General features: G+C 40.1%; 2 protein-coding genes across 5 annotated transcripts; both read left to right on the top strand.

Moving 5' to 3' along the window:
* The first annotated feature begins 955 nt into the window (after positions 1–955).
* On the top strand, positions 956–7,691 carry LOC110613295 (serine/threonine-protein kinase CTR1). The gene is made up of 15 exons (XM_021754347.2): positions 956–2,188; positions 2,409–2,707; positions 2,842–2,986; positions 3,474–3,589; positions 4,067–4,269; positions 4,563–4,976; positions 5,077–5,117; positions 5,427–5,495; positions 5,739–5,839; positions 5,922–6,006; positions 6,095–6,193; positions 6,276–6,344; positions 6,624–6,755; positions 6,930–7,024; positions 7,188–7,691. Exons 1-15 carry the CDS (start codon positions 1,460–1,462, stop codon positions 7,288–7,290), a joined length of 2,700 nt encoding a protein of 899 aa, XP_021610039.2. The 5' UTR covers positions 956–1,459; the 3' UTR covers positions 7,291–7,691.
* Positions 7,692–17,581: 9,890 nt separating this feature from the next.
* Positions 17,582–22,206, top strand: LOC110613379 (histone-lysine N-methyltransferase, H3 lysine-9 specific SUVH1). 4 transcript variants are annotated; one of them, XM_021754471.2, is made up of 3 exons: positions 17,582–17,788; positions 17,989–20,189; positions 21,846–22,206. In XM_021754471.2, exon 2 carries the CDS (start codon positions 18,112–18,114, stop codon positions 20,152–20,154), a length of 2,043 nt encoding a protein of 680 aa, XP_021610163.1. In that variant the 5' UTR covers positions 17,582–17,788; positions 17,989–18,111; the 3' UTR covers positions 20,155–20,189; positions 21,846–22,206. The 4 variants fall into 4 exon arrangements, with proteins under 4 accessions (XP_021610163.1, XP_021610162.1, XP_021610161.1 ...); XM_021754470.2 differs by having other exon boundaries at positions 17,957–20,189; XM_021754469.2 differs by having other exon boundaries at positions 17,944–20,189.
* Positions 22,207–22,701: the final 495 nt, after the last annotated feature.

Here is a 22,701-nt window from a genome sequence, read left to right as displayed (position 1 = left end):
CATATTTAAATGAAATGCTTCTCATATTTATAAAATATTTATTTATATGAAAATTTTAAATTTTTTTATTATTTTATTTAAAATTTAATAATATTATTTAAAATTATAAATTTTATTATAATTATATTTAAATTTAAAATTTGTATTAAAATGAGTATTTTTTCGCAATGTGTAACATAATTATTGATAAGTATTGAGTTTGGATTTGAATATTTTTACATCTTATTTTTTAATTTTAATTAATGAATAAATATAATTAAATAATTAAAAATTATGCTGATCAATTAAAAATTAAATTAAATTAAAAAATAATTACTTTTACTCTCTAAACACATTTAAATGTAAACAAAAACTATCTTATCAAATAATTTTTATTAAATTAAAAAATATTTTAAATTTTTTAATTTTAAATGTCATCCTAAAAATTTATTTAAATTTAAATAACAATTATTTTATCAATCTTATCAAAAAAATTTTTAATTCAATAATAATAAATAATATATCCCTAAACACAATTAATTTTGATATATGCACTTGATGCTAGGTGCAGACATATAGTAAAAGTTCACATATAAATACTATTTTTAGATTATGTAAGCATCAATTATCTTATCAAATAATTTTTATTAAATTAAAAAATGTTTAAAATTTTTCAATTTTAATTGTCATTCTAAAAATATATCTAAATGTAAAAATATCTATTTTATTAAATAATTTTTATCAAATTAAAAAATAAAAACTCATTTAAATTTAAGTAACAATTATACTTAAATAGTAATAAATAATTAATATCCAACAAGGTTAAAATATACTCACTTTTTTAATACGTGCGTTTCATGCGATGCGATGTGCAGACATCCGTCGTAAGTTTACGTGTAAAGATTGTTTTTATGCTATTTTTTAAACGAGCTCTCCATTAAAGATTGTTTTTATGCTATGTTTTAAACGAGCTCTCCATTCCAAGCTCCCGCCTGCTTACCACGCCCCGCCCGTTAAGTTTCCCACCGATTCATCTCCCTTTTGGCTCTTTTTATTTGGCTTAATCTGCACCACTAGAGCTATAAAACTGCGCAAACAAAAGCTTAGCTCGTTTATTTTTCTCATCATCCCAAGCAAATTTAAATTTTCCTACGGGGAACAAGCAAGAAAGAGACCTCACTTTCAAATTATGGGCAGATAAGTGTGTAAAGTTAGAAACGAGTTTTAATTTTGGTTCATTCATTGAATCTTCTCAAGTTGCAGAGATTGTCCACACTTGTTTTCCCTTCTTCTTCATTTTCCAGAACGAGAAACAGCTTATCAAAGCAAGCCTGACTTGAATTTTGAGTAGGGAGAAAGAGAGATTGAGTGACGGTGTGCGAGGAGAGTAAGTGGTGACGGTGTGCTCCTGGGGTTTGTTACTTTATTTTTCTCAGAAAGTAAAATTTCCGTTGCGGTGAGTTAAGGAGGTCGTGAAAAAATGCCTCATAGGACGGCATACTTCTTTCCGAGGCACTCTCCTGGTCGGCTAGGATACAGTGCTCCTAGGTCGCTGTCCATTGAGGAGAAGCGGAAGCTCATCAAAGATAATTTCAGTGACCACGAAGATGACTATTTTATACTGGATAATAGCACATCGTGGACCCCAGTATATGATCTCTTCACGAGCAGCGATGACGAGAAGTATCATCAAAGGAGGAATCAGTATGGTCAGAAAGATAAGTATCGAAAAAAGAAAAAGCAACTTGAGACCTACTTCGACTGGCTTTCCGAGAGACATGATAATAAATCGGTTTCTCACGTCAAGTTGCGAAAATCCTCCTCTGATGATGAGGATAAAAAGCCTTTGATTACTCGGGAACCTGCAGCACTGAAGCCGGAGCTGATTCCAGATGTTAACGGCAAGGTGTCCTTGCCGAGACAGTCGAGCGGGTGTAGTTATACGGGTAGTTGGTTGTTGGGGACTACATTGGACGGAAATTATTTTAGCCATGTTAAAGACACTGGGATTACCACCTCGAGGAAGGATGTGGTGCAGGCGGAGGAGAATGATGAGAAGGGAGCGCAGAGGACTGAAGAGATTTACTCTCTGCAGCTTGCTTTAGCTAAAAGGATTTGTTTTCACTCTGGCCTTGCTAGTGAGCTTGTATTTTTGCAGGAGGGCAGGCCTGAGTCCTCCAATGCTGAAGCCGTATCTTATCGTCTCTGGGTACCCACTGCCTTTCACATTCTCGTTATTATATCAATGGTCCAATCATACTATGTTATTATTCTTCATTTTGAACAGCTTTTCGTTTTGAGGAGTCAAGTTTGTATGCCACAGGGAATTGCATATTGGTCTTTCGTGGTCTTTAGCTCGAAAGAGTTATGAGTTCTACCTTTGTACAAGTCATCGGATATGTGTTTGATCTATTGTGCTCGTTTTTCAGGTCAGTGGCCGCTTGTCGTACAGTGACAGAATAACAGATGGATTCTATAACATATTTGGAATGGATCCATATCTGTGGGTGATGTGCAATGATGAAGATGAAGGAAAGCGGATGCCTCCTTTAACGTCCCTTAGAGAAATTGAACCAAGTAAGGCATCAATGGAGGTGGTTGTCGTTGATGTGCATGGCGATTCCCGCCTTAAGGAGCTAGAGAATAAAGCTCACGAAATTTATTGTGCCTCGGAAAGTACGGTTGTTTTGGTGGAGAGACTGGGGAAACTCGTTGCTATTTGCATGGGGTAAGTTTTTTTATTTTTATTTTTTTTTTCTGAATAAATGCATGGGGTAAGTTCTAGATTCCTTCTTTGATAAACAATTGCATGCTGTATATAGGTCTTTGATTGTGATCAAGTAATTCAATTTAATTTTTCAGGGGAACTTTCCCGGGGGAGCAAGGTGATCTTCATAAACGCTGGCAAATAGTTAGCAGGAGATTGAGGAACTTCCATAAGTGTATTGTTATTCCCATTGGTGGCCTATCCATGGGACTCTGCAGGCATCGCGCAATTTTATTCAAGGTGATAATCTAGATTAACCGGTTCTTATTGTGTAAAGTTATGTTAAAGTATATTTGTTGATCCATCAAAGAGGAAATACTATTTCTTCGAAGTGTATAATTTAGAACATAAAATTACAAAACATATTAATAATATATTGTTCTGCTAATAAGCTAGATGATAATTCTATATCATTAGAATATGTTATCATGATATTTTTTGTTTTTTTTTTAAAAAATATTTATAAAAAATTTTAATTAATTTTAAGGATTTTGTCAATTCACAATTCACAAAATAAAAGATTAGGGTTGGAATCTCGATTTGACAATTATGTTTTGAAGTAATAAGACTTCACTCTTTTGTGCAATTTATTTTGCAAGTGTATATATATGTATATATAAATTTATTTTGGTTTGAATGCTTGTGGCTGTTATAAATAGATTAAAGGAGGAGAATTAAGTTCCGTAGAGTCTTCTTAGCTAATTGCGATGTTTTTTGGCCTATGCAGAAATTGGCAGATTATATAGGTTTGCCATGTCGGATAGCTCGAGGTTGCAAGTATTGTGTTGCAGATCACAGAGCTTCTTGCCTTGTCAAAATTGAGGACGATAAGCAGTTGTCAAGGTCCGATAATTGTTTATTAATAAACCACAAAGTAAAAATTAAAATAAAAGAAAAATACTAAAATTTGTGCTTTAAGTTTCTCCACTAGCTGAAGACTGCTTTAAATTTTAAGTAAGTGTGATTGCTGGAGGATTCAGTACCTGGATATCCAGTAATTATTTTGCTGCTTTTGTGTTTCTGGGATAACTGTCTAATAAGTTGTTTTTCTGTTGATGTATGGCCTTGTATATTCTTTGCTTTCTGGCACACCCTCAAGCTAATCATAATCCATCAGCGTTGCTTCTACCTTGTGATTCATCCTGACATGTCTTATTGTAGCATGAATATTAGATTTCTAATTCAGATAGAACTCTCAACTAGAGAACTTGAAAGATGTACCATAATCCAATTAGACAATTAGAAGTATCAGGCTTTGTATCTTTTTTCGGTTGTCTCCCTTACTTTGTTGTTCATATGCATGTGTATATTCTTCAACAGGGAATGTGTGGTTGATCTAGTTGGGGAGCCAGGAAACATCCATGGTCCAGATTCCACCATCAACGGAGGGTTCATATCTTCGATTCCATCACCATTTCAAATTCCTCATCTGAAAGATTCCAATTCCTACCTGGACGACTCGTCTTGTCAGATTCTGGACTCAAATCATTCATGTGGTTTGATAGAAGATAATCTATATTCAGGTATGCCACATGTACATGCATTGAAGAATTGCTTTATATTGCTTAATGCTTCAAAGTGCTTAGGAATTAGGTTGAAGGCATAATTTCAACTTCAGAAGTACTTTTTGTGATTGATATTTTTGTAGCATAACATTAATACAATGATAAATTTGTCATTGCCATTATAGTTATTTCAGTTAAAGAGTTTCATGGGTGATACTACAATTCCCTTGCTTTTGTTGGATATCATTGTGTCTGTACCTTTAGTACTCTTTTTTGTGGCCATCTGACTGTGAAGATCAAAACTTTTTCAGGCAAGGAAGAAGAAGGTCAACAAACAAGGGGGAATCTCGAGTCTTCTTTGTATGTTCCAGCTGGTCAAGCGTCTCTTGGAAATGAGTCATCTTTGATTCCACTGGGTTTAATGAGGGATGTGGTAGCTGAGAGTTCTAGCCGAGAACGTGAAGGAGATCAAGTTGTTATACAACAAACTTCCCAAGAACAGATTGTGGTGTGTGGAAGTCCAATTATTGACAATGTGGGCGAGAAAACTGAAGTGAACATATCCTGTCAGTCAGATGTGACGGAGGTGGAGAGTGGACTTGACAATCGAGGCATATTACCTGCTGGCACTATTCCAAGATATTTGGAGATTGAACCATCACTTGCAATAGACTGGCTCGAGGTCTCGTGGGATGAGTTACATATCAAGGAGCGTGTTGGTGCTGGTAAATCCTCCGCTGCTGCTTAATTCACTATTTCATTTTTGAAGTAACACTCTCTGAAGTCAATGATTTTGAGGCCTATGTTCTGCCATTATGCTTGCAGGTTCTTTTGGGACAGTGCATCGTGCTGAATGGCATGGATCGGTTAGTATATTGCACCTGGGAATATATGTTTACTGATTTAAGTCTATCCGCAGTAACTTGAAATCCGATTGATTGAAATTTTTTTTCTAGAAATTAATTTGCTGAGAGACCATTAGTATAGGAAGTTCTGCTGCTGCTGCTTCTTTTTTCCCTCCATTTTTTCCTGAAAAGTGTTTTTTATCCTTGCTCAATGCCAAACAGTGCCTTACTTTAGATCTATAAACTTGTTGCTTTACGTTGCTGTTGTTGTTATTATTAATGTCGGGCTGTGATTGACTTCAGCAAATAATTATATTTTTGTGAATGTAGGATGTTGCTGTCAAAGTTCTAACTGTTCAGGATTTTCATGATAATCAGTTGAGGGAGTTTTTGAGAGAGGTAGGTCGTAGGTAGATGGTTAAACTATCATCGAGGTTTTTGTTCAGTGTTTCTGTCAGTAATATGCAACAACTGTTCTGTCCATTTCTTGTGTTCTCTGCCTTAATGGTGCATTTTTCACATAGAAGTTGCCCCTCAATATAAAAGGGCTTACCAAAATTGGCATCTCTTCATCGCATGAGTTCTTTTCTTTTATAAATAATATGTGATGTAACTCAAGTTTCAGTGGACATTTTTGTTCAGGTTGCAATAATGAAACGTGTCCGTCATCCAAATGTGGTTCTCTTCATGGGTGCAGTCACCGAGAGTCCTCATCTATCAATTGTGACAGAGTATTTGCCTAGGTAACTCATCCAATAAGTTGCATGGTAGCTGGTTTTAAGTTCATGTGTGAAGGAAATATGATGTCTAGATATTGTGGAACAGGGGTAGTCTCTACCGCCTCATACACAGGCCATCTGCTGGGGACATGATGGATCAGAGGCGGCGTTTACGAATGGCACTGGATGTGGTGTGTAATAGTACTGCGATTGTTTTTCCATTTAATTTGCTAGTAGTATATTCTGTAGCAAACACTGATATTTATGTACTGTTAACAGGCCAAGGGCGTCAATTATCTTCATTGTATGAACCCTCCAATTGTTCACTGGGACCTAAAATCTCCAAATTTGTTGGTTGATAAAAATTGGGCAGTAAAGGTGAAGTACCAATGATGTATAACATTTGATTGTTGCAGGCAGGTTAATTTGTCTATGACTTGCACTTGTATTTATTTGTCAGGTGTGCGACTTTGGGTTGTCTAGATTTAAAGCAAGCACGTTTATACCGTCAAAATCTGTAGCTGGAACAGTAAGTCATATTCTTGTTGCTCGTTGATTATAATTAGTAATTAGATGGTGGCTACAAATTAGCTTTCTGCCAGCTGTGTTCAGGGGTTCAGAAGAATCAGAACGAAATCAGTAACTGAGCATTCTATTGCTGATCTTGTTGTGGTTCACTTTACACTTATTTAGCTAGTAGCTATAGGCTCCTAGTGTTAGGCTTTCCATAAGAAGTCAGATATCCACGAGATCTTGCCGGTTGAATATTTAATTTACTAGCATGTAACTCTCTTGCTTTCATTTTCAGCCTGAGTGGATGTCTCCTGAATTCCTTCGTGGTGAGCCATCAAATGAGAAGTCTGATGTCTACAGTTTTGGAGTTATCCTATGGGAGTTGATCACCTTGAAACAGCCTTGGAGTGGACTTTGTCCTGCACAGGTATAATTGATGAGCATTTGGGTTCTCTAAAACTTCTTCCATATTTCTTACTTTGTGTTTCTTTCTTGCTTGTCCATTTATCATTTGTGGCATCAATTTTTAAAATTATTAATTTTGTTATAATAGTCACATGTATTATTTTTTCGGATTTGATATAACTTCGGGAGATTTCAGGTGGTTGGAGCTGTAGCTTTCCAGAATAGAAGGCTTGCCATACCAGAGAATACCCCCCGTGCGTTGGTTTCTCTCGTGGAATCCTGCTGGGCTGAGTAAGTTTTCTCTAATTTCATAATCTATTGATATTTGATGAAGCAAAAACAACTGCTGCACCTTGGTTCCTGGAACAGTTGCTCTTTTTCTTATAATTATTCTTCTTTTCATAGTTCATACATATAAATTCCATTGCCAATGCTTGCTTAATTTCAATGGCAGAGATCCGGCTCAGCGCCCATCTTTTGGCTATATAGTCGATTCATTGAAGAAGATGCTGAAGTCTTCACGCCAGTTGATACAGACGGGGAGCAATGAAGAGTAGTTCCACCAGAGCTAATTAATGAAGTAGCATGGAATAAATCTTTTGCTGTTCTAACAAGAATTTTTGGTTCCGGGCAACTGTAGATTTGTTAGCCATCCAACTGATGTAGAAGTCTAGTTATGTCAAGAAAGTGGAAATCTGAAGCTCAGATTGCAGGGTTTGTTCCTTTTGAATTTCTGTAGGTATGAGTAGCCCCTCTTGTTGCCAATTCGGAATGTCGTGGAGTGCGGTGCAGTACCTGTGGAGCTTTTATTCTGTTTGCAGTGGAAGAAAACTGAAAATCTGGGATGTAATAATGAAAGTTATCTTATGTTTATGTAGTTGCAGGACAATGTAATAAACACAAAAATCAGACTCTTTCGTGATCCATGTATATATTATGCATGTTTCGTTGTCTTAAATATTTGCTGCTTATTTTATGAAATGCATGAAGTTTGTCGATGGAAAATGTGTGTTTTTATTTCTGTAGTTTTTTGGGAACTTTGTGGGTGGGACAGTTGGCAAATTCAAAGATGATGTTCTGAGATCCAGAGAATAGAGTTTATAGTTGTGATGTAAGTTTAAATGAAAATTTAGATGGAGAGGAAGAAACTCATCTCCTTTTATTCCATTCCCTTTATCCGCTAGTGATACCTAACTTCCTCTCTCCTATCGTTCAGATCCGTACATACGGATGTGCTAAAGTCTCTCTCCACGTCAGGCGGCCATTTAATTTCCCGTAGCGCGCATGCGGGCAGGACTGCAAAGTGACTGGACTTACTGTCCTTTTTGATGTCATGTCACCGGGTTGAGCTTTTTCCTATTGGATCTGGGCTTGTGAATGACCCAGCCTGCTCCGTGTGTTTGGGTCAAGACTGAAGGTGTTGGGTCGATCTGCCGGGGTGGACTTTGGGAGCTTTGGCCTTGATTCGTTCCTTTGGGCTTGGTCTTCTCCTGGGTGGCTATGGCCTAGCGATCATCAATTGTCCGTTTACTCCTCAGCAGTTATTACATGATTAATGATGGGATAAATCCCTAGAACCCATTATGACCGTGCGGCCTGAAAATGGCTCCCATCAAAACATCTCTTCTTTACTTTACTGTTTTCAAAATTCAAATCCACCAAATCTTTCATAGAACTCTTCCTCCTGCTTTCTGCATGCTCCATCCCTCTCGTTCTCCAGCCAAATCGTCTTCAAGGTACATCTCTCACTTTACAATGGACAGTCCTAGGCTTCCCGATGTCCTGAATCTAGAATCTAACATCACCCCTTCTTATCTTGCTACCTTCTTTTCACGGGAATACTTGGATACCCCTCTTTTTCGCATCAGGGCTCCCCATCGCAATGAGAGGATCATTCTTCTCGATCCTCCTCCCTCTGGTCTCGTTGACCCCCAAAGGGGTCGTAGTTTGGTGTTCTTCGTCAAACAACGTGAGTTTGGGTTAACATTTTTTTCCCCCTTTTTTGTTGAGATTTTCTATTACTTTGGGATAACTCCCCAGATGTGGGCCCCCAACTCGATCCTCTTTATGTGTTCCTTCGAGTCAGTCAGTCTAAGCTGGGGTTTTACTCCGACAACACTTTTGTTCTTCACTTTCTTTTGCCTGGTTCGTGCTAGCCAGGGTTTCTACTATTTTGCTGCTCAAGGAGGGTTGTCCATCTTCTTAGGATATAAGGATTCTATCAAAGGTTGGGCAGAAGGGTTCGCTGTGGTAGAGCTGAAGGGAGGTCCTGGGTTGTCCTCGCAGGTAGAACTCCCTTGGAGGGATGCCCACCGGCTGCAACGACGTTCCTCAATTGACCCTTTCTGAGTAGATTGGTCTTCTCAAACTGACTTCTGTTAAAAGAAAGTATGATATCGAGAAGTGTATGTTTGTGTCCAGTCTTCGGGACTGCCGGTAAGCTGATACTTCATTTGTTGTCGTCTTATTTATTTATTTTATTTTGTCATTGTTGTTATTATATATATATATATATATATATATATGTATTCCTCTTTCGTTTGAGCGCACTTCTGACTTGTTATGTTGTTTGTGTTTTATGCAGCTTTCGACCTCCCAATGGACAAGATTAAGCCCCCAAAGAATTTCTTCTTGTCTTGGGAAAGCATGAGGGTCGCTCTAGATGCTTTCCGAGTTGGCCTGTTAGTGGCTGATGCGACTAGAGAGGTCGCCCACTCTATTTCTCCTCGGGCAGCTGGCCGAGTTGCTCCTCATGCTCCCGCCTCTTCTCGAGCCTTGGTGCTGATCTCCAAGGGCTCTCACCCTGAAGCTCCCAAGACGCCCAGTCGCAGCCGAACTCCTTCTTCCTCCAGGTCTTCCCCTGCTCCGAAGTCCAAACCGACCTCAGCCCCGACCTCTCAAGAGCCTATAGTTATTGAGGAGTCAGCTGAGAACATTCTGCAGGAAAGGGCCAAGGTCACTCCTGCTGAGGACGTTCCCAAGGAGAGTATCGAGGTCGTCTCTGTTGATAAAGGTGCCTCTGAGAGTGGAGGTGAGGTCGCCCCAACTGGTAAGGGAGCTCCTGAGGGAGGAGGTGAAGTTATTCCGGCTGGCGCAGGCCCCCCTAAGGCTAGAGCTGAGGTCATCCCAACCAGTAAGGGCGCCTCTAAGGATGGGGGCAATACCAATGCCATCTCTGCTGATCCTCGCTCTAAGAAGTCCGCTGCCAGTGGTGGCATTACTCTCAAGGAGGCCATTGGTAAACGGGCTCCTCCTCCGGAGGTTCCTCTCGCCGTCCTTGCTTCCAAGAAGGCTTGCGTTTCTAAGCAGCCTGCCCCAGCTCTCCCTCCTGCCGAGAAGAAGAAGGCCTCTGTGGAGCTGTTATCTTCTACCCCCAATAATGAGGTTTTGAACGCTGATTAGATCACTCTCCAATCTACCGCGACCACTGTTGCCGAGCTGCTATAGGAGAGGATGTTCGATGGGGTTACTGATGCCTCAGACCCTCGTTTACTTGCTCTCACCAGCCTTCTAGCTTGCTCCACTCGAGAGCAGGTGGCTTTTCGTTCCCAGACTTGGGAGGAGCTAAGGGACAGTCTCCGAGAGATGCTCCTCATGGTGAGTTACTTCATTATCTTGAGTTGTTTTTATTTTTGCTATTCTTCTAATTTCCCTTGTTGTTTTTCCTTGTTCCAGGTGATGGGAATCTTTATGGAGATGGACGCTAGTGACCAGTCACTCCAGAGCTTGGTGGATCGCCAAATTGAGGAGGCTCACCATGAGGAAAATATCACAGCCACCAGCGATGCTTGAGCTCAGCTTGCGGCAGTCTAGAGCCAATTGAGGACCCTCCAAGATGAGTTGGGCTGGGCTCAGGAGGATGTCAAGAAGGCTGATGAGAGGGCAGCTACGGCAGAGTCTCGTTGCAATGAGGCCTTGGCTCAGCTGTCTGCCATGGAGGGTGCTCAGCGCGAAAGAGATGACGCCATTATTCAGCGTGACGAGGCCTGGCGTCAATTGTAATACCCAGCTAGATTCCGGCATCGGAATCCCTACCTTCCGGCGGAATCTCCGTTGAAATCTAGAATTCTGATGATGCCAGAGTCTTCTAGAGGGGTAAAATGTGTTTCTAAAATGTTTTCACATGATTTTATAGTTTTAAATGGAAAAGAAATGAATTTTGAACAGAATAGGCCAAGGAGGAAGGACCCAGGTTCGGCCGCTGAGCCTCAAGTTCGGCCGCCGAACGTGGGATAGTTTAGGAGGCTCGTTAGGCTTCCGAAGTGGCTGCCGAAGGTGGTAGAGTTGCGGGAGCAGCTTAGGCCGCCGAAGGTCGTTGACCGGCCACCTATAAAAGGCCCTCAGACCGAAAATGGGCGAGTTTTCTCCCCATTCTCGAGCTCAGGTGTGTTCATGTCCTCCTTTGGTCATTTTCATGCTTTTCTTCAACTCCTTCATGTTTTTATGAGTTTCATGGTTGTTTTGAAGAGTTTTAAAGCTTGAATCAAGTTTTGGGAGCTTGGAGATCCAAGGAGTTGTTTCCTCCCATCTCCAAGTTAGAGATCGCACCAACCCTCGATCTTCAAGAGGTAAGTGTAGATCTTTGCTTCCTTTACATTTTAATGAAGTTTTAAGTAAGTTTAATAATGTTTTGATGGTTGAGTATGGGTAGATATGCATGTTAAGGTTTATGTGGGTTTTATGCCCAATGTATGTTACGTGATGTTTGTGTTGGGGGTTTAAGTTGGTTTATGCCCCTATATGCATGTAGGAGTGAGTTTGCATGTTTGAGTGAGAGCATGTGAGGTTTTGGGTGGTTTGGAGGTTGGTTTTGCTTGTGACAGATTCTGTAATACCCGGCTAGACTCCGGTATCGGAATTCCTACCGTCCGGTGGAATCTCGGATGTCGGAAGCCTCTAGTAGGGTGGAAATATGTTTTCATAAAATGTTTTAAGGTATTTCATGGTTTTAAGTATAAAAAATTTAATGAGTTTTTGCATGAAAAGTCTTTGGAGGAAAACCCAGGTTCGGCCGCCGAAAGTCAAGTTCGGCCGCCGAACATGCATGCGTTTTGGAGGCACGTTAGGCCCCCGAAAGCATGAGTAAGGGAAGCCCAGGTTCGGCCGCCGAAAGTCAAGTTCGGCCGCCGAACATGGCATGTATGCGGAGGCAAGTTCGGCCCCCGAACGTGGTCTGGCCAGCCACTATAAAAGGGTCACTTAGCCGAAATGGGCGAGCTTTCTCCCATTTTTGGCCACAGCTAGCTTCCGACCTCCCTCTTCCCAATCTAGTGTTTTTCCTTCAAATCCCCACTATTTTTCTTGAGTTTTAAGCTTGCATTGAAGGTTTCGAACTTTTGAAACAAGTTTTGGAGCTTTGGGAACTCAGGAGCTCATTTTCGTGGATCTCCAAGTTTAGGTCGTCTCCCTCTCGATCTTCAAGAGGTAAGAGCCGATCTTAAGCTCCTTATGTGTTTTAAGTAAGTTTTAAGTTGTTTTATGGGGTAGAATGGCATGTATAGGGTTGTATGAGTTTTAAGCAAATGTTAGGTTTTATGTGATTTGTGAACAATGTGGCTTGCTTGTGTGTTGTAGTTGGGGTTTAAGTTAGTTTGAGGCCCCTAGGAGCTTGTATGCTTGAGTATGCATGTTGTAGAATAGGATTATGCATGATTGGTTGTGTAGGGGGTTGAAATGGGCATGAAGAACCAAGTTTCTGCCCTTTGGCAGAAACCAGGTTCGGCAGCCGAAGGCACTTTCGGCCGCCGAACCAGCTTGGGAGGCAGCTTTAGGCTGCCGAAGCCTGCCCCCGAAAGTGGGAGTTTCAGCTCTGTCCGAGACTTTCGGCCGCCGAAGGTGCCGCCGAACATGCATGAGTTTCGTCTCTGTCTGGGAGTTTCGGCCGCCGAAGGTGCCGCCGAACCTGCCTGACTTTCGGCTCTGGAGGGACTTTCGGCCGCCGAAGGTGCCGCCGAAAGTGCCCTTCCCAGCCTTTTCTTGCATGTTTTCTAGGGTTGTTTTGAGGTGTTTTTAGGAGGTTTTTGGGGGTATGTTTAGAGTTATGTTCTTGTTGTTTGGTGCCTCATTTGAGTCCACCTGTGTAGGTTCGGACCCGAGGAACCGAGACCCCCGGTTGTGAGATAGTCGTTCAGAGTTCGTTGTTAAAGTTTCAGTCACCAGGTGAGTGGAACAACTCCTTAAGTTTTAAAGTAAAGTAAATAAATAAATGAATGAATCATAAAGCATTGCCCATGCATCATTATGCCATGTAATATTTCAGGATGTTTGCATTAGAATTCACGAATATACTGCATTGCATAAATTGATGTTGATATGGATGGTTGTTGGGTGATCCATAGTCCTCTGATGTTATGTTATGATGATATGTTACGGAAGACCAGCGAGGCCCATTCTACGCCCCTGGCACTATGTAAGAGAAAGACCAGCGAGGCTCATTCTACGCCCCTGGCACCTTAGAATGTTATGTTATGTAAGAGAAAGACCAGTGAGGCCCATTCTACGCCCCTGGCATTTGGAGATGTTGAGGACTAATGGTGACAATACCATCCTTTATGTGATTGGCTGTGATGTGTTGCATTTCATGAAAGCATGAAAAGAAAAAGAAAAAGTTAAATAAAACAATGAAATAATAATAATAATAATAATGATAATAAGAAAAAGAATAATAAAATAAACAATAATAAACCTAAAAATGGAGGAATTAAATCAAATGTTTTTACTTTTTGCTCACTGGGCTTTTTAGCTCACCCCCTCTCCCCTAACCCCAGTCTTGCAGGTGCTGAGTAGATAGAGAAGTCAAGAAGAGTAAGAGAAGTTTATGTAATAGCCTAGTGGTGGACATGGTTTATTTGTAATGTAAAAGTATGTTATGTAATGTAATGAAAGTTTAGAATGTGCTTGACTGGAGTTTGTTTTAATCCCTTGTGTATATGATCCAAAAATGTTTTTATGATGTTTATGTTATCTAAGCCTATCATATGTTATGTTACCCATTGGAGTATTTGATGAGGACTCCAACGAGGGGTTTATGATATGTTATGTATGCACAGGTTAGGCTTGGAAAGAAAAGTTTTAATTTTTATGTATGTTGTTGATCATGTATGGGATTAAACAGGTTCACAAGATGTATGTTTGGCTTGCTACGGGTTCTGGCGGCCTTAAGCCGACCTGAATCCTAGCGCCGGTAGCGGTCCGGTTTTCGGGTCGTTACAGATTCGGACCTGCTGTTCAGGGGGGACCAGGTTCGGCCGCCGAAGGTTTGTTCGGCCGCCGAAACCTGCATGGAAGGCAGCTTTGGCCGCTTAACGTGCCCCCGAAGGCCAGGACTTTCAAATCTGTGAGAGGCTTCGGCCGCCGAACCTGCCGCCGAAGGTGCCAGACTTTCGGCTCTGGAAGGACTTTCGGCCGCCGAAAGTGCCCCTAAACCTGCATGGCTTTCGGCTTTGGAAGGGACCTTCGGCCGCCGAAGGTGCCGCCGAAAGTGCCCTGTCCAGCCCTTTCATGGATGTTTTCTATGCATGCTTTGATGATGTTTTAGGGGGTTTTTGGGGAGTTGTTTATGAGTTGTTTAGAGTGTGTTTGGCACCTCATTCGAGTCCACCTGTGTAGGATCGGACTCGAGGGACCGAGGAGGCCAACAGAGTTAGCTGTTGCAGAGTCAGTCCAGCGTCTGCCAGAGGTGAGTGGAACTAAACTAATCTTTTATTTTAAAGAAAATCAAATGCCTAAAGCATGTTCATGCATCATAATTATATGTAATAGGTTGATTGCACTAGTGTCACGAATATGATGCATTGCATTATTTACTGTTGATGTGGATGGACCAAGGCGACCTCAATAGCCCAAGATCTGTCATGTAATGAAAGTCCTGTGTGAGCTCCTTTGGGGGTCGGGCACTATGATATGTAATGAAAGTCCTGTCTGAGCTCCTTCAGGGGCCGGGCACCGATAGAGGGAGTTTTGAGGTCATGTCCAATTCGTGATGTGAAATGTTTGTGCTGTGGCGCATTTCATGAAAGCATATAATTAATGAACTGTTTTATTGTTCTGTTCACTGGGCTTTTTAGCTCACCCCTCTCCCCTAACCCTAGGTTTGCAGGTCTGAGGAAGATTGAAAAGTCTCAAGAGTTAAGGTTATGTGTCTGTATTAGAGTAGCATGTTAGTGTGGACATGTAATATAAATTGATATAACGTATTGTAAGATAATGTAATGTCATGTAACGTAAAGTAGAGATTTGTTTATGGATTAGTATTGTGCTTGGCCCTAAGGCTTGGTTAATCCCTCCTTAGTACATGATGTATGTAATGATTTAAATGTTGAGTTGTGTTTGAACCAAACTTGTGGCATGTGATGTTTACCACGCTAAAGTATTTGACGAGGACCCTAGTGGAGGTCTTATACTTATGGTTTTAATGAATGCACATGTTAAGTTTTAGTTTTTCGGATGTGATCCAAGCTTGATGTATGTTAGGTTGACCCAACTAGAGCATTTGTTGAGGGCCCTAGTATGGGGTTTTTTTATGTTTACAGTTCTGTAGCATACAGGTCAAGCTCGGATATACATCAGATGTTTAAGTTTTTATGTTAATGTTTTGATCATGTATGGGATTTGACCAGGTGATGGAATGTATGTTAGGCTTGCTACGGATCGTTACATAAATGTGAAACGGCCAAGGCAGAACGTGATGATGTCCAGGCCTGGTATGATACGTGGTAGCCCAGAAGGAGGAGGCCCTAGCTCGGATTGTTGTCCTTGAGCAAGAGCTGAGCAAGTGCATCCAGGACCTTAGAGGTCTAACCTTGGCAGTAGAGGAATTAAAGCCTCAACAACAATAGCTCTGTCAAGAGGTCAAGGCTCTGGAAGGGAGGTGTTCTGCCCTGCTCGAGGATGACAAGCTTATTAAGGACAAGGTCCGGTTGGCATGTGAGGAGCGTCTGCAGGAGTATAAGGGCTCTGCTAAGCTGAGGGCTGAGATCGACCAGGCCTACTAGAGGTGCTTACAAGAGTATAAAGGTTGTTTAGAGTTGAAGACCGAGATTAAGCAAGCCTGTGAGGATCACCTGCAGCACTATAAAGACTCCTCCGAACTGAAGACCAAGATCGAGGAGGCCTGTGAGGCGAGGCTTGCGGAGTTTAAGGCCTCTGACGCTATGAAGGAGGAAATTTGGAACAAGGCATTCCGTATGTTTGCCTCCGGATTTAACCAAGGCCTGAAGGCAGCCAGGGATGGCCCTTCCACCCCGTTAGCTCAGCTTCGAGCTCCTGAAGTCGAGTCTGATGGCGATGAGGTGCACTATGGGGGGGACGACAACCCATTGTCTAAAGGTGCTCCTTCTTTGCCAACTGGACCTCAAGTAGAGGGTGATGGGCCTCAGGGAGAAGAAGCTAGGTCATCGGCGAATGGCGTTGGGTTGGCAGTGGAGAGTGCTGAACTCCAAGAGGCTCACAATGTAGATAACATAGATAACACTGTAATTACTGAGGTTGACTCTCTAAGTATGATTTTAGCCCATGTAATTATAGATGACTAAATAAAAATAGTGGTTTCTTTTTCTCCTATTTGTGTTACCTTTTTTACTTTTTACTTTTCTGTTTTGATGTTTGAGTGTATGTGTGTCTTGATGAGGGATGATATTTTCACTTCGGCTTGTATTTTTCCTATACTTAGATTATTTTCCATTCCTATTGCTCTGTGGCTTTATCGAGCTGCCTATACCTTTTTTAAGGTTAGAACTATTTTCCTCTTATGGATTTATAAAGTTTTTTGGATTTAACATAATAAAGAAGGTTTTTGACAATATGTACTCTTAACAAATCCTCAATTCACTTAATTAAATTAGACTGTTTCTTTCCTGACTTCACAAGTTGAGCTGGCCTGAATTAAGGACTCGGCATCAGGTTGAGTTTTTCATTCCGTGGGTGTTTCTTATTTGTAAGAGGTCAGTCTATCTTTTGGCTCCCGAGATCTTTGATGAGCTCGGTTATACACAATATTAAGGGAGGTGATCTTGTTAGAGTAGATGTCATACTTTGGTTAATTTCACTTTTTGTCCTCGTTGTGAGCTCGGGACACCTTGCCTTTTCCCATATACCTTTTTGGCAATCGTCCAGGTCTGGGTCATGCACTCAGTTGTTCCCTTCCTTATTTTGATTGAACATTCGTTCATCATGGGTAGTCTGAATTGGATAGTAAGTTTGTCTACTTAATCGAGTCAAAGAGTTGGTGATTTTTGCTTTTCGAGGTGTCTCGTCCTGTGAGATCGGATTGACCTTTTTTAGTTTCGTGCAGAGGCAAGTTTGGCCTCCATTGCTTTTATTAGTCGACCTCTACTTTTCTTTTAGCTTGGTCTTCTCTAAATTTATTTTTTTCCCGAGCTCGGTCTCGTACCGCTTGGCTTGAGAATCAGCCTCCTCGGACCTGCCTGTCGTTTCTGGGATAAATTATATAAATAAATTATTAATTAAAAATAAAAAAATTATTATTTAATTTTATAATATAATAAAATTTATTAGTTAATTAAAAATACATTAAAACATTAAAAATATCTTTAAAAATTTACTAATTAATTATTCTATTAATTTTAATTATTTAATTATTTAATTTTAAAAAATTTTAAAAAATTTATTAATTATTTTTTTATATTAAAAATATTTTATATTTTTTGAAATATTAAATAATTAAATTTAATTAATAAATTTTTTGAAAATATTAATATATTTTTTAAAATATGAGATCAGCGAGTTTTATTGCATTATTAAGATTAAATAGTTAATTTTTTAACAAATATTTTTAAAAATAGATTTTTTGGAAAAAAAAAACGTGGAATAAATAAGAGTGAAGGAATCAGACAGTTAAACTGAAGGAGCAACGCCGAAGAAAAGTGAATGAGTAGCGAAGTAATGAAGCATCGCACAGGGAGCTCACAGAGCTTGACGCTTTCGGAACCCCAAAACCATAGCCATAATACCCACTACGCCGACCGAAAATAAACCTTTTTGCTTCTCTTTTCACTCTCTTGCAAAGCCCTAACGGTCAACCAATTTGCCATAAAGGTAACATCTTTGCTCTCTCTCTCTGTTTCCTTGTACTTGTCAAGTTTTTGTTTTGATCTGCTGCTTAATTTTGCACTTGAGGTCTTGGAGCCTCTGGATCTTAAATTTTGTTTTTTGAGTTTTTTGCTCTTGTTATTTTTTTTTTAGCTATGCAGACCTCATTTGCAGGGAGAAAGAAATGATTTGTTTTCGCTTTCCAGGTGAGGGAATTTGAAAGTAAGTGGTGATTTGGGAGAAAGTACAAGGTGGGTTTTATTTGGGTGTTGGAGGGTTGGTTTGCTTTATTGTCTTTTTGCTTTTTGTTTGGGGTCTTGTAATTGGTAATGGAAGGAGGGTCTGGTAACAATTCTGTACCTCCTTCGCCTACGTCTGATAAATCAAAAGTTTTGAATGTCAAGCCGCTGCGTAGTTTGGTACCTGTGTTTCCTTCGAACCCTCAGACTCCGCCTTTTGTTTGTGTACCTCCTTCAGGTCCTTTCCCCTCTGGGTTTACTCCCTTTTTTCCTTTTAATGGACCCCAACCGAACACTCCTGACCTCAACCAGCAGACCCAGACTCCAGCCCCACTTCGATCTTTCCCCGCTGTGCAGTCTAATGGAGATATGTCTAGAGATGGGAATGCAGATGGTTCCATGGATGCACCAACAAAACGCCCTGTAGGGCGGCCAAGGTCCTCATCTTCTCAAAAGAAGGCCAAGAAAGATCTGGATGTTACCTTGTCTGTTGCTGATACGAACTTCATTGTAGGGATTTCTCCCTCCCTGATGGAGGATGGTGATAGGGAAGTGGTGAATAGTGTGCGAATGAGATTTGATGCCCTTAGGAGAAGGTTGAGCCAATTAGAGGATGCTAAGGAATCACCTGGTGGATTGATTAGGCGTGCAGATTTGAAAGCAGGAAATATTTTGATGAGCAAAGGGGTAAGGACAAATATGAGGAAGAGAGTTGGAGCGGTTCCTGGAGTTGAGATTGGTGATATTTTCTTTTTCCGAATGGAGATGTGTTTGGTAGGGTTGCATTCCCAGTCCATGGCTGGGATTGATTACATGGTTGTAAGAGGTGAATTAGAAGAAGATCCACTGGCTGTAAGCATTGTTTCATCTGGTGGGTATGAGGATGAGGCAGAGGATAGTGATATCTTAATTTATAGCGGGCAGGGGGGCAATGTCAACAGCAACAAGAAAGATAAGCAAATAGCTGATCAGAAGCTAGAGAGGGGTAACCTTGCATTGGAGAGGAGCTTGCACCGCAACAATGAAGTGAGAGTCATTCGGGGTATGAGGGATGTCATTAGTGCAACATCAAAGGTCTATGTGTATGATGGACTCTATAGGATCCAGGAATCATGGGTGGAAAAGGGGAAATCTGGTTGTAATATATTTAAGTACAAATTGGTTAGGTTGCCTGGCCAACCAGTTGCTTTTTCTGTTTGGAAATCAATTCAGCAGTGGCGTGAAGGGTTTTCTTCAAGGGTAGGTTTAATTCTGCCTGACCTCACTTCAGGGGCTGAAAATATCCCTGTTTCACTTGTAAATGATGTTGATGAAGAAAAGGGACCTGCCTACTTCACATATTTTGCTACAATCAAATATAATAAATCATTTAAATTAATGGAGCCTTCTTATGGATGCAATTGTCGTAATGCATGTGCTCCAGGTGATCTGAACTGCTCTTGCATTAGGAAAAATGGAGGTGACTTCCCTTATACCACCAATGGGGTTCTTGTTAGTCGGAGGCCGTTGGTTCATGAATGTGGTCCCACATGTCCATGCATTCCCAACTGTAAGAATCGTGTTTCACAATTTGGTTTAAAGGTTCGCTTGGAAGTGTTCAAAACAAAGGACAGAGGTTGGGGTCTGCGATCATGGGATCCTATTCGTGCTGGCACTTTTATTTGTGAATATGCAGGCGAAGTTATAGAAAAAGTTAAGGCGAGGCATCTCGGAGAAGGTGAAGATGATGATTATGTGTTTGATACAACTCGTGTTTATGAGCCATTCAAGTGGAATTGTGAACCTGGACTTGTAGAGGAGGATGATATTGACACCACTGAGGAATATGATATTCCTTCTCCACTAATCATAAGTGCCAAGAATGTTGGAAATGTAGCTCGATTTATGAATCATAGTTGTACTCCTAATGTTTTTTGGCAACCAGTTGCATATGAACATAACAGTGAATCCTATGTCCACATTGCATTTTTTGCATTGAGACACATTCCCCCCATGACAGAGTTGACTTATGACTATGGGATAACCCGTTCAGATGAGGCAGATGGTAATAATGCACTGCATGGAAAAAATAAATGTTTATGTGGATCGTCAAGATGCCGGGGTTATTTTGGTGGAAGATTGTCTGTGAATTAGCATCGGTGGGTGCAAGCATGGGCATGAATGAGAAGGTCTGCAATCTTTCCCATTTTTGTGGTCAAGTGAACTTTTATTTTGATGAATAAGTTTCTTATAGTTGGATTCTTGTAGTCTTGCATTTGTTTTGTGCTTGTCTACATAATGCTTGACTATACATGTGTATATCAACATGCAAACAAGCACACCCTCATCCCTTTGCACGTAACTGATGATGTATGTGCACATAGCACAACTTATCTATTCTCAAACTGTGCATAGATGCAGTCTGGTTCCAGACTGGCAGTTCTGTGCCCTAGGCTAGGGGCCTGGGATTGGACTGAGGGTTCCTCTCAGTTCCTATTCAATTCAATCTGGTTCTATCAAATTCTATGGTCTTTTTTTTTATCATTTTTTTTTGGGTTGGGGGGAGGTGAAAATTTCTGGTTTGGACCCAAAACTCAACCAAATTGGACTAATTCAAGATGGTTCTTTCCCAAAGCGGGTTTGACCAATTTGGTGACATGCAGCATGGGCAAACTTCTTGGGAAATGATATTTTTTCTTAAAAGATTACTAACTATATATTTATAGTTGTTGTACCAAAATTCACATGTTAATAATGATTGATGCGTACATGTTCTACATTGTTTGGTGCTGTAGTTGCCTCCATAAATTCATGAGTTAGAGACTTGAGACTCTTTTTTGGAAGGTAAAATGTTTTTCTTTATTATTGGAAGAGGCATCTATTTATCAAAGCCGAAGTGATCTTAAATGGCAGTTTGTTCACATATAAAATGGACCCATCTGTTAAGGATTGGGTCCCTAACAAGTCAGAAAGAGAGGAAAAGGGGAGAGAAAAAAAAGGGGAGAAATGCAGGATAGAGAGAATTAGAGAGAGAGAGAGAGGGAGAGAGAGATTAGAAGAAAGAAGACTGATTAATATTTGATAATTCTTGGAATAGTTTCCCTTTGGTTACAATATCTGTTATTTATACAGCTTTTAGATCTCTAAAATATCGGTTCCCGCCACTCCACTGTCTAACTAATTCCTAGCTAAGTTTATTATCTCCTACTCTATCCTTTTATTACAATTTCAACCCTCAACAACCTTCTATTTATTTTCTAACACCCTTTATTCTACTTATCATAACAATGCCTTGGTCTGCAATAGTGATCGGATTCTAACAGGAATGGGAAAAAGGAGATACAACCCAGAAATTTCTGTGTTACTGGTGTAGTGTAAATGTGGTTTAGTTTCACAACAGCTGCTGAAGATTTTTTCTTTTCTTTTTTTTTTTTTTGGGGGGGGGGGGGGGGGGGGGCAATGGAATAATTGCTTTTCTGTATCTTAGGAGCCAATCTTCCTCCCGAAATCCATTTGTTCCATTTTTACCGTGCCCTTTTTTTTGGGCACATTTGGCTCCAACCAGGACTTGAATTCAAGACCTGGCTGTCCTGATGGTATTTTTCAGCCATCTTAATTTCATGGTTTCAAGGAAAATGTTCTTGCTGCGATATAAGCATTCTGCTGGTGCTTTTAACTTGGAGCATTTGAAATATAGTCAAAGGCATATTTTTATAACTCAGTTTTAGAGATAAACAAACACAGGTTTTGCAAGCTAGTCAACTTTGCAATGAGATTCTGAAAAATGATCAAGTTAGTTTATGCTTGTATATATTCTCATACATTTGTTTCTTTTAATATGACAGCAATCCCCGGGGAGTGCAAAAGCCATATGCTTGCTCGGAGCTGTCACTTGTCAATACAAATATTTTTTACTCGGCTAAAATGGGCACATTTTGTTTTTGCTTCTCCTCATGGTGCCCACCCAGGTAGGACAGTTATACTTAAAAAGCCAGATTTAGGATGCTGTGCCTTGTGATTTTGTGCATGACATAAGTAGTGAAGTGTATTAAGGCTTGTATTAGCAGTACTGTTTTGTAATTTTCCCTTGTGCTTGCATCCTAAGTATAGCCAGCGTCTTTTACAGGCTGTAGAATGTTTAAGCTTTCTGTATTATCCAACAACCCTTTTAACAGCCAATGAATTTCTTTCTCCTCTTGTATTTTATTGTCTGGTTTCAAGTGTTAATAGGATTTAATACAATAATTAAATTTTTTGGGACTCATTTATATGTAAAATGCTAATGGTGCCTAATTTTAGAATTTTCCAACCGTAATTTCGAAGTGGGAACTTTAATGCAACAAGCGGAGAAAATAAGGTCAAGGCTACACCCGTTGGATATTGAAATGCATTAAAAAAAACTTAATTGAGAAAAGCAATTAAAAAAATATTGTTATATAAACTGTACTATTATTTAAATATATTAAATTTAATTTTTTTAATTAATTTTAATATTACGTAACCAAAATACTTTAAAGCCATGGCTTCCTCAGCAGCTGATGGCGTTTCATTCCTTTCCTCTGCTTATTTATTTCTTTGATTTTGGCCCCTCCTATGAAGCTCCAAGCAAAAGTGATCCAGGTAACAGCAATGCATGCATATTTCGACAGTATCATACCTAAATATCTGCAGACTTTGGTACTTCACAATACGAACTTTATA

This window comes from Manihot esculenta, chromosome 4 (assembly GCF_001659605.2).
Source record: "Manihot esculenta cultivar AM560-2 chromosome 4, M.esculenta_v8, whole genome shotgun sequence".
Taxonomy (NCBI): domain Eukaryota; kingdom Viridiplantae; phylum Streptophyta; class Magnoliopsida; order Malpighiales; family Euphorbiaceae; genus Manihot; species Manihot esculenta.
The sequence above is the reverse complement of the archived record's forward strand: the minus strand, read 5'-3'. Positions and strand labels throughout refer to the sequence as shown.